Below are 12,525 nucleotides of genomic sequence, written 5' to 3'. Positions count from 1 at the left end.
ATTGACAGTAACAATCAAAGACTGTTCAAGTCGCACGCAGAATACAGACACAAAGTCCATACGTAATCAGCATCGCAACTGATAAGTCTTGGTGACGATATCGATATTGGCTCTACGTGTATCAAAAGTAACAACGCAATCATTCACATACATTGCAGACGTTCAGTGTAAGTTGTGAACCATCAAAAGTTGATAAGAGCAAAGAAAAAGTATATACTTGGTTTTGCCATTATGATCTATTCGGAAATAAATTATCTTCTCATGGAAGCAAGCTTGGTTTCGGAAAACATCTATCATGGGAAACTCACGCTATGCAAACACGATATCAGAGCTTCGAATATTCTAAACAATGTTAATTTATTATTTCTACATTTTCAAAAAACTTTCGATTCAGTACAAGTTTGACGTTCTCTAAAGGAACCATGCTCAGGAAGAATACTCCTGTGGGATATGAAGCCAGTTTTATAACCGGATCCAAACCATCTAGATTGGCATTAGGTAAACGTTATTCGTAATGGAGACAGAGAAGTAATACCTGCTGTGAAGCTGAGGAGCGTAATAGGATGGTTGGTGGGTGTGGCATTCAATAACATCTTATTGGATATTGTTAGTTGCCATCCTAGGTTTTTTGTAGCGTAAATTCTACCCTATAAAAATTGCAGTAGTATCTAGTTACACCTTTGTATGGCGTAAGGAGTGGCAACTGGCTCTTAATGTAGTGCAATGCAAGGTTGGGTAGTTTACGAAACGTGAAAAGGAGGTGTCCTTTGGTGAAAGATTAGTGACAACTATAGTGACAGCACCATACATACATATGAGCTGTGAGGTGGTACAAACAAATAGACTGAATTGTAGATATAGCAAATGGAAGACTAAGATTGATTGGTCGGGCACCAGTAAGGTGTAACACTTCTAAAACAATAAAATAAAGTAAAATACATAATACCTCAGAAACCAAATCTTAATACGGGCTTAATTTATGGTATCCACAACCGTTCGTACTGAGAAGAGAAATGGAATGCGTAAATAGTAGAGCAGTGCAAATGGTTTGCTAAGAGGATAACGTATCATAAATGTTGAAAATTCATAACTTTCAAACACTTTACGAATGCGTATCTCTAGCGAAATAACACACAAAAGTTCAGGAACTGTGTTCCACGCAGAAACATCATGTATTCTCTCAAACTTTTGTATTCATAGGTCGCAGAGCATGTCAGTTAAAATTCCATACAAAACACTTCCCACAGAGTCGTCCTACATCTAATTATCTTCACGCTCCGCATGTGAAAGGAACGAAAAGAAAGATTAACGCTACAATAAACTACGTGTAGCGTCTTCGATGCACCTCACAATGGTTCGTAGAGTACAGATTTACATGTACGGAACAAAATCTATTCTTATATTGAACACTGGTAATTTAAGGGTCTCCGCTGACCAATCTTACTTTCATGTGAATTAACGACCAGTAACAATTATCCAAGTAACCGTAATTCGTAAGCATGGGTAATATTGATATAAGAGCGTGTTCTTCTGTTGACAGTCTGTGGACGGCCGAAACGTGTCCAAGGTAAAAATGGCGAACCTGCGGGATCAGATGGGCATCGTCTCGCAGGAGCCGGTGCTGTTCGATAGGACCATCGCAGAGAACATCGCATATGGCGACAACGAGAGGCATGTTCCCATGACCGAGATCATCGAAGCCGCCAAGAAGTCCAATATACACAACTTCATCTCCTCACTGCCGCAGGTATGAGGAAACTGCACTGGTCACTGTTGTGTAGGAAAATTTTGAGACCTGATACTGGGAGAAGAATTTACTCGTGCTCACATTCATTAGCATCTCTTCTGATAATCGTAACCGAAATCAGGAATAAAGGTTAACAATTATTGTTGTATTGGAATCTTCATGGATCTGGGTAAGAAGATAAATCTAATGGGTGCGTATGAACTATATCTATTAACAGAAGAGGAAGCGTATACCGTCAGTTTTCACTAAAACTAAACCTAAACCGACGTTAGAAATTATGCGTTTCAGTGAACGCCATTTAAAAAAATGCAAAACTTAAATAATGATAACAACTCAATAAACCTTATATTCTTACTAAAAAAAGAGAAACAGTCAAAAAAAGAATATTGATTCAGAGAGAGACATATATGAAAAAGAAATGACTGCTCTACATTAAACTTAGAAGCCAAAGCACTATAAACTGTAGACTTAATTGACATCACAAAATCATTTTTGATGCGATATCCTATTTACATAAGTAAGAAAGTGTGGTACGTGAGAATATTACAGAAGTGTTGATATTCAGTTAAGCATTTTCCAGTATTTGTTTTCGGATTGTTAATGATTACATTTGTAATTTTATCTGTACCGTACTTGAGTAGCAGCTAGCCTTTGTACATTGATCAAAGTAATTTGATTGGTAGAATGTGATGTGAACATTTTTGTGCAAACAGACCTTAGTTACCACAAATGATCTGTGTTTTTCTCTCTATTCATGAATACTGTTAGCCGCGTAATGTGAATGTGTAATAACCATTACAGTGTGTACGATTAATTGGAAAAATAAACTGGAGACAGCAAAACCGACAGACAGGTCGTTAAAAGAACCGTAACTGACTACTGACTTTTCTCAATCTATGATATTCTTAGCTAGTTTATTTTTCAATCATCCGAGACGATAAGTCTACTTTCCCGCATTTCATTGTGGTTAGTGCTGTGTTAGCTAGTTGCTCAAATCTATCTCCATTTTTTAATAATTCATTGTGTTACAATTACACAGAACGCTTTCACACTGTGGGTCGTCTTTATAATTATGTGCAAGCCATCCATGGTCGACCAGGCGCTGGATTAGGGTAGATCGCCCGTAATACTGTGACAAATGGAATTGGCCATTTCTTCCACTTGTTCTTCGCGACTCTTTTGTCCGTTATTTATATTACTTTTCAACATTCCTTTCTTTGCTATCATTACTGCTGTATGAACTAAACGTCTCCGCCACCTCGTTTTGCCAGTACTACCCAATTGTTCCTTGCTTTCCGGCAGATTGCCTACGACGTATATACGCTGTGTCATTTTAGCTTTTTCCTCTGCGTTTTCACTACAGTTCTATAATTTCCTTCACTTCGTGGATGACTAAATATACGAATGTCTGGTGTCTGTTCTTTCGGACCTGCTTGAAAGATTACACACCATATAATTTATTCACCTCGATGGGTAATGAATGCACAACCTTCACTGCTGATGCACGTTTACGTTCGACCTCCAGGAGGAATCAAAATTTTTTGAGCATGGAGGGGGTCGCGGAGAGGTCGCGGTAGGTGGGAATGTCGATCAGCAGGGAGCGTACCGAAATAGTCCGTGCAGTTGCGATAAACACTGTGGTCGCCACTGTCTAGAAAGCAAAAGACCACGGGTTCGAGTCTCTGTCCAGCAGGCATTTTGAATCATCACCGTTGAATTCACATAAAGTTCCGATGCAGCTGATCTGACCAGTCCCTTCAATTTCCTTTCCTTTCTTCCACCCCCCCCCCCCCTTTCCCCTACACCAACAGTTTCTGTGATGTTGCTAAATAATTGTACAAGGTAAAAATGGTAGTGATTAAATTCCCTTCACCCTTCGTAACGCAAGATCTGTCTAGTGAAATTGATGGTATAAGCATTAGGCTAATTTCTGTGCTAGAGACGTCCATAAATACTCAGGTAGCAGTTTAAAACTGAAACAAGCTCAGCAAAACGAACAGTTCATATGTATCCAAACAGCGGACACACCGTGACCTCATGAGATCGCTGGCGAAGATAGCGCAGTCGCGACGACTTGTTGCGCAGCTTGTAAAGTGGAAGAGTTGGCGCCGTTTGCTAACACACACATCTTGTCTAAATAAGAGATAGGTTCGCTCCAGGAATGGGTGCTAGGGATAGGTGCTTGCTGAGACAGGGAGCAAAATAATAATAAGCACACCGCCGGCCGTTGTGGCCGAGCGGTTCTAGGTGCTTCAGTCCGGAACCGCGCGACTACTACAGTCGCAGGTTCGAATCCTGCCTCGGGTATGGATGTGTGTGATATCCTTAGGTTACTTAGGTTTCAGTAGTTCTAAGTTCTAGGGGACTGATAGATGTTAAGTCCCATGGTGCTCAGAGCCATTTGAACTATTTGATAAGCACACCTAATATGTTATTAACTGTAATTTACTCAGCTCCAGTTCAGAAAGTCCATTTGTATACCAGCAATTCCTTCATACACGCAAATTCGGCGTAGATAATACACAGAGAGGTGAGGCTAAGTATTAGGCCTCGAATGTACGCAGTGAACTCCGCTATCGGTCTGGGCAGGCGTGGATGTGGCATCCTTTTACGCACCACATGAGTTACTGCCAACCTCTTGACACTGAATGACTTGCGTGTTGTCGACAGCGTACGACACCATACTCAATATCTCTTTTATTTACTTAAAATTGCTTTTGTGCTTTCGAATTTATGTGGCCTTTCTGTATTCCTGTCATAGTAATCGTTGGATCTTGATAAAAACACAGCATCGGATAACGAATTTGGTGGTTCTACGATCCCTGTACCTTTTCTTAGAGTGATTTCTGAGAATTTATAGTCTCCAATGATCTATCCTGCATTTGGAAACGTTAGGCACGGAGGTAAGGATGTTTGGTTTTTCTACTTTCATCCGACTGTTAAGGGTGTTGCAGGGTACTTGTGTCAGTAATGTGAGCGGTTGACCACTAAGCTGAAAGCCATGCGTGGCAACACTGCTGTTGCAAGCGATCGCTGTCTGTCCACAGGGCTACGAAACCCGCATGGGGGAGAAGGGCACGCAGCTGTCCGGAGGGCAGAAGCAGCGCGTGGCCATCGCGAGGGCGCTCGTCCGCAACCCGCGGATCCTGCTACTCGACGAGGCCACCTCGGCGCTCGATGCTGAGAGCGAGAAGGTGAGTGGCGCCGGCATCTGATTAGCTGATTATCTCAGCGGTACACCTGTCGTATCAGGGCTGCATTTGGCCTTAAGGCAGCGCATACCAGCTTTGATTACAGCCTCTCTGTATTACTACAGGCGACAAGAAAAGAACTCTCTGCCTGAATAACAAAATAACATGATGACTAACTGACAACCTCAGCTGCCGACAGGTGTTGTTGTTATACCTCGATGTGGACAGCTGAAAATGTGTGCACCGACCGGGACTCGAACCTGGGATCTCCTGCTTACATGGCAGACGCTCTATCCATCTGAGCCACCGAGGACACAGACGAATAGCGCGACTGCAGGGACTTATCCCTTGCACGCTTCCCGTGAGGCTCACATTCCCAACTGTCCACAATTCTACCTATGTATTGTACCTTACAGACATTTGCCCACCCACTCATTACTCGTGCACGCTTTGGCGATTCCCGTAAGAGTTTGGGCAACCTGTGCGCATTCGCACAGATGAAGGTCAATGGCTGGGTAGCCTTTTAACTCTATATGTGAATACAGTAACTGTTCTCGAAAGAACAGATTACTGTTGTTGACATCTGTCATTACTGTTGATGTTATCAACAGTAACTGTTCTTTCGAGAACAAGTTACTGTATTCATATATATATATAATAAAATTACATATGCAGCCGATTCGACGATCATTGCTAAAGTGCTCTTATTGCGTGGTTAATTGTTGTATACGTCTGCAATGAGTCACACAATTTTTAACTTCTTCACTTCAGTTTTCCCTCCCATTGTTTAACGTGCTCGACAGCTCGTTTTCATTGCACTATATTCACGTTACTACTGTAAGCTCCTTTTAGTAGTTGGTACTTCATTCGACACTAGGTTCGGTGGTAAGCTACATTTTCAAGTCGGTGTTAACATACATTGTAATCAATATATCTTGGTGGTAAAATGTCATATCCAAGAATAGTGTTAACTCGAATAAGACGCATTACATGTTAACCTATCCTACCAAGATGTATTTGTTATAATTCATAATTAAATGGACTTTAAATAACTATTTGCCACCGAAACTAGTCACCAATTACGTGTTACTCACCAAAAGCAGATTATGGTGGTAATGTGAGAGCCCTTAATATTTTATGAATAAGACATTCTTCATTACTAAGCAAAATATTCTTGCCGGTTATGATATTTCGGGATGTGTCATCATCTGATAAGAGTAATTAACGTTGATGGAAGATGAAGTGTAAAAAGGTATTGTTATGTAACATTAGAATCCTGAAATTTTAATAGTTACAAGATATTTTAGAGAGTTTACTCATCAAAACCTAACTTGCGAGACAAGGTTCAACTTCAAAATTAAAATCTATAAGTTAATAACCGGTTAAAAAATTAAAATCTATACCTACTCAGGGCTTAAATTAATAACCGGTTCAAAAATTATACAGAGATGTACCTTCTAGTTGACTGGTGGCGTTAGTATGTAGAGCGTCTCCTTCAAAATTTTGCTTTCATTTTATTATCATTCCGTTTTCTCCTTACACTTCTAATTATAAAGAGACGGACACATCTTGCAAATATATACGGTCAAATTATAAAACATGTTTTAAGTGAGTATGATAGCACACTCATGATATTAACATTTTAGATGGAAGTCACCTCAACTGCTAAAAATTATTCTAGGCGCCAAATGAAATCCTGTAATTATTCATAGTGGATGTGGACCCATTCTGCACGAAACAAATTAACATCTGTGTAACAGTTACACGAAACGCCAGTATTAAATGCATGTAGCATTAATAGAAGGTTGTGATTATAAAAGCAGTGCTTGCTGCTATAATTGTACATGTTTAAAAACCAAAAACAGTGTCTTATGAACTAATATTTCATCAGCCATACAATAAAATTCGTAGACTCATAAGATATATAACACAGCTCTATCTGCGTCTGTACCCTGAGAGAGGCCACTGAAATATGACAGAAAGTTACTTGTTTTATTTTGTTTATTCTTCATCGTCATCATTCATCCCCGTTACGGTCGGAGGAAGGCAACGGCAGACCACCTCCATTAGGACCTTGCCTAGTACGGTGGTGCTGGTCTCCCTTATCGTTCCCCTACGCTCTGTCAAGAAGCATGAGACTTCATTCCCATTTCCACATTCTTTAAACGTATAACCAAATAGAATTTAAGTAAATTGTTGTTAATCCTGAAAATCTTCGTGGTTAAATAATATTCCATATCATGTGTCATTGGTAACGCAATAAAGACAATTGAAACAGCAGTGTATAAAGATCATAACGCTGCCTATATGAATGACAGAAATATTATTGTGAATTCCGATAGGCAAAGTTCTTTGTGACAGCATTCTTGACAGTAGCAAAAGATGGGAAAAAATTCAAATTTGTAATCTGTAAGGATGCTGTAGAGTACTAAGTAGTTGTAATACAACATACATTTCAAAATGGTCGAAGTTGTATGCCCCCCCCCCCCCCCCCATGAACCATGGCCATTGCCATTGCCTTTGGTGGGGACGCTTGCTTGCCTCAGCGAGACAGATAGCCTAACTGTAGGTGCAGCCACAACGGAGGGGTACCTGTTGAGAGGCCAGACAAACGTGTGGTTTCTGAAAAGGGGCTGCAGCCTTTACAGTAGTTGAAGGGGCAAGAGTCTGAATGATTGACTGATATGGCCTTCTAACATTAACCCTAACTGCCTTGCTGTGATGGTACTGCGAACGGCTGAAAGCAAATGGAAACTACATCAGTAATTTTTCCCCAGGACACGCAGCTGTACTGTATGGTTAAATGATGATGGCGTCCTCTTGGGTAAAATATTCCGGAGATAAAATAGTCCCCCATTCGGATCTCCGGTCGGAAAGTACTCAGGAGGACATCGTTACCAAGAGAAACGAAACTGGCGTTCTACGGACCGGAGCGTGGAATGACAGATCCCTTAATCGAGCAGGTAGATTAGAAAATTTAAAAAGGGAAATGGATAGATTAAAGTTAGATGGAGAGGAAATTACTGAAGTTCTATGGCAGGAGCGACAAGTCTTCTGGTCAGGGGTATACAAGTTTCTAACTACAAAATCAAATAGAGTTAATGCAGCAGTAACTTTAATAACTAATAAAAATATATGAGCGCGGGTAAGCTACTACGAACAGCATAGTGAACCCACTACTGTAGCAAAGATAGACAAGAAGCCCACACTTACCACAGTCGTACAAGTTTATATGCCAACTAGCTCCAACTTGCGAAGAGATTGAAGAAATGTATGATGAAATAAAAGAAATTGTTCAGATGGTGAAGGGACTCTGACCACAATCAATTGGTTATGAATTGCGGATTATAACTGAAGAAACTCCAAAAAGTGGGCAAAGTAAAGAGATTCGATCTGGATTGGATAAGCTGAAGGTAAAGGTTGACAAGAACGGAGGAAAGAAATACAGTAGAAGAAGAATGGTTAGATTTGAAAGATGAAATAGTGAAGGCAGCAGAGAACCAAGTAGGTAAAAACACGAAGGCTAGTAGAAATCCTTGAGTAAAAGAAGATATATTGAATTTAATTGATAAAAAGAGAAAATATAAAATGCTGTAAATGAAGCAGGGAAAAAGGAAAACAAACATCTCAAAAATAAGATCGACAGGAAGTGCAAAATGGCTAAGCAGGAATGGCTAGAGGACAAATGTAAAGATGTAGAGGCATATATCACTAGGGGTAAGATAGATACAGCCAACAGGAAACTTAAAGAGACCGTTGAAGAAAAGAGAACCACTTGTATCAATATCAAGAACTCAGATGGAGAAAGAATTCTAAGCAAAGAAGGGAAAGCAGAAAGGTGAAAGAGTATGTAGAGGGTCTATAAAAAACTATCAGTTTTATAAGTCATAGCTTTAGAATACTAATTCGAATCTGTACAGATGAATGGAAAAACCTCAGGGAAGATCAGATTCGATTCCGTAGAAATGTTGGATCATGTGAGGCAATACAGACCCTACGACTTATCTTAGAAGTCAGATTAAGGAAAGGCAAACCTACGTTTCTAGCATTTGTAGACTTTGAGAATGTATTTGACAATGTTTACTGCATTACTCTCTTTTGAATTTTGAAGGTGGCAGGGCTAAAACACGGGGAGTGAAAGGCTATTTACAATTTTTACAAGAACCAGATAGCAGTTATAAGACTTGGGGGGCTTCAAAGGGAAGCAGTGGTTGTGAAGAGACTGAGAGGGGGTTGTAGCCGTTCCTCGATATTATTCAATCAGTATATTCAGCAAGCAGTAAATGAAACAAGAGATAAATTTGGAGTTGGAATTAAAATCCATGGAGAAGAAATAAAATCTTTGCGGTTTGCCGATGACTCTGTAATTCTGACAGTAACAGCCAAAGACCTGGAAGAGCAGTTGAATGGAATGCACAGTGCTTGAAAGGAGAATATAGGATGAATATCAACAAAAGCAAAACGACGATAAAGGAATGTAGCCGAATTAAATCAGAGATGTTGAGGGAATTAGATAAGGAAATGAGACACTTAAAGTAGTAGATGGGTTTTGCTATTTACGGAGCCAAATAACTGATGATGGTCAACGTAGAGAGGATATAAAATGTAGAACACCAATGGCAAGGAAAATGTTTCTGAAGAAGAGAAATTTGTTGACATAGATTATAGATTTAAGTGACAGGAAGTCTTTTCTGAAAGTATTTGTATAGAGTGTAGCCATGTATGGATTTGAAACATGGATGATAAATAGTTTAGACAAGAAGAGAATAAAGGCTTTCGAAATGTGCTGCTGCAGAAGAATCCTGAAGATTAGATGGGTAGATCATGTAACTGATGAGGAGGTACTGAATAGAATTGGGGAGAGGAGGAATTTGTGGCACAACTTGACTAGAAGAAAGGATCGATTGGTAGGACATGTTGTGAGGCATCAAGGGATCACGAATTTAGTACTGCAGGGCAGCTTGAAGGGTAAAAATCGTAGAGGAAGACCAAGATTTGTATACACTAAGCAGACTCAAAAGGATGTGGGTTGGAGTAGTTACTTGCAGATGAAGAAGTTTGTATGGGATGAAGTAGTATGGAGAGCTGTATCAAACCAGTCATTTGGACTGAAATTCACAACAGCAACAACATGAGCTGTTCCACATATAATGAGAATCAGTTTCATCAGGAAATCACTGCTTACTTCCATAACCACATTCATCTTAGTCTATCGGCATTTTTTCAAATCAGAGTTTTCAGTGATTTTGAATCTTAGACGTTACGCCTATGTTTTCACTTAGAATTGTCAGGAATTACCTTTGTACACGTAATATAACTTTGTACCCTCGTTTCCAGCAAAAAGAAAAAAAATTGTCTTGTGTTATTTAGACCTCCCAACATAACCGCCAAGTTTGATCAATATCGTTAATTTACACCTTGGTATATACCTTTATGAATGGAACCAAGCTTTGGACCAACGTGTTTCTCTTCATTTGCTACGTGGACCATAATTTGTAGATTACAAGTGTCGTTCTTCTGGCGGAACAGGTAGTGCAAGAGGCGCTCGACAAGGCGAAGGAAGGGCGCACCTGCATCACGATAGCGCACCGGCTGACGACCATCCAGGATGCTGACGTCATCTGCGTCATCAATGAAGGCCGCGTGGCTGAGTTGGGCAAGCACTCGGAGCTGCTACAGCGGCGAGGCATCTACCACAAACTGCACAGCCTGCAAGGAGGGCGGCGGTAGCCCGATGGGCCACCACGTCCAGTCCGCTAACCCAGTGACAGCTGACGAGGAAGTAGGTCAAGAAGCCGTTCACTCCTCGGTCCTCTTCCAGATAACGGGAAACATCTGTTAATCCGTGTCGATACCTTGCAATACATCTACTTCCACACGTCAACGTAATTTTCCCCTGACCCACAAACATTCTGCTTTGCCTTTAATACGTACACAAATAAAATGTTCTTCTCTGTTAATCTTTCACTTTGTGTAGTCTGTCACCATCCTTTTATCCAAACGTATTTCAATCATTCACGAATATGTAGTAGTGGGACGTTATACCGTTATGCATTCAATGAGGGCAGTTTTTTCCATACTTCTCATCACGTACTGCATGTGGTGTTTTTGTGCCAAGTGTTTTCTCGAAATGACTTTCCTGTTATTTATTTATCTGATATTTATTGTATCTCTAATTTGATAACTATGTTTTTGTGTACCAATTTTTGTACAAATAAAATATTTATTGAAGTACAGTGCAATATTTAATTCCTTGCATTTACAAAATCCTCCCTCCCACTTCATCCAATATACGTAATAATCGACTGTGGTTATGTGTATTTGACTTGTCACAAACGCATCGATCTGAAGAAAATCAACTAAAACGATATGGAAAAGCGTACAACTAATACGAAAATAGAATCTGAGTAACCTGGCTTTCTGAAGACTGAGTGCAAAAATTGTTTTTTATAAAGATCAAAATCGATTTGTTGGTTGAACCTGTTGTTGTTGTTGTTGTTGTTGTGGTCTTCAGTCCTGAGACTGGTTTGATGCAGCTCTCCATGCTACTCTATCCTGTGCAAGCTTCTTCATCTCCCAGTACCTACTGCAACCTACATCCTTCTGAATCTGCTTAGTGTATTGATCTCTTGGTCTCCCTCTACGATTTTTACCCTCCACGCTGCCCTCCAATGCTAAATTTGTGATCCCTTGATACTTCAAAACATGTCCTACCAACCGATCCTTTCTTCTAGTCAAGTCGTGCCACAAACTTCTCTTCTCCCCAATCCTATTCAGTACCTCCTCATTAGTTGTGTGATCTACCCACCATATCTTCAGCATTTTTCTGTAGCACCACATTTCGAAAGCTTCTATTCTCTTCTTGTCCAAACCGGTTATCGTCCATGTTTCACTTCCATACATGGCTACACTCCATACAAATACTTTCAGAAATGACTTCCTGACACTTAAATCTATACTCGATGTTAACAAATTTCTCTTCTTCAGAAACGATTTCCTTACCATTGCCAGTCTATGGTTGAACCTCTCATTAAGTAAAGTTCTATTTTAGTGAAATTACAATTACAAAGTGACATACATAGGTCACCTATCATATAGCAGACAATCTATTTCGGAGAACATATGGTTACAGTCACACGTGAGTTCACAAAACAATCCCAGCAACACATTTATTGACGAGATCAGTAACCACATGCATGGCAGTATCTTCTAGTATTCAGGGTTAAGACAATTGTTAACACTTGAACCGGCAGAGCGGTCCAAATAACCGCATCACGTTTTAGAAACCGTATTTTGACTGCAGTTTTTGTCCTATTGCAATGAGCTTCAGCGACTTTTCCAAGTTAAAGATCAGAATCACCTGTAATACATACATTTATTTTTTTAATAACTGTTACGACGTTGTTAACTAGTGCACCTATAACAGCGAGAGCGGACATTTTGACCAAAGTAATGATTATTTTAATGAAAGGTCCTACAAAATGTCCTCTTTCCTCTGGTTGAGATTCAATCTGTTAACAACCAGTCTACAAACAGCAATAATACGCATAATAATGAAACTCTCTCAATTTACTTATGTCCTTTGAT

The 12,525-nt window shown here is 39.9% G+C and overlaps 1 protein-coding gene across 2 annotated transcripts in view; it reads left to right on the top strand.

Annotated features, from left to right (window-relative positions):
• LOC124622572 (ATP-dependent translocase ABCB1-like) overlaps positions 1-11,100 on the top strand; it is a 163,805-nt gene extending 152,705 nt beyond the window's left edge. Inside the window, exons 21-23 of one of the 2 annotated variants that reach the window (XM_047148320.1) lie at positions 1,541-1,747; positions 4,795-4,941; positions 10,468-11,100. In XM_047148320.1, coding sequence (XP_047004276.1) covers positions 1,541-1,747; positions 4,795-4,941; positions 10,468-10,668 — 555 coding nt within the window. In that variant the 3' untranslated portion in view covers positions 10,669-11,100. The remainder of the gene's footprint in view (positions 1-1,540; positions 1,748-4,794; positions 4,942-10,467) is intronic. The other variant, XM_047148319.1, reaches the window with a different exon arrangement.
• The last annotated feature ends 1,425 nt before the right edge of the window (positions 11,101-12,525 follow it).

Source organism: Schistocerca americana, chromosome 7 (genome assembly GCF_021461395.2).
Source record: "Schistocerca americana isolate TAMUIC-IGC-003095 chromosome 7, iqSchAmer2.1, whole genome shotgun sequence".
Classification (NCBI taxonomy): domain Eukaryota; kingdom Metazoa; phylum Arthropoda; class Insecta; order Orthoptera; family Acrididae; genus Schistocerca; species Schistocerca americana.
This window is presented reverse-complemented; position numbering and strand designations above follow the sequence as displayed.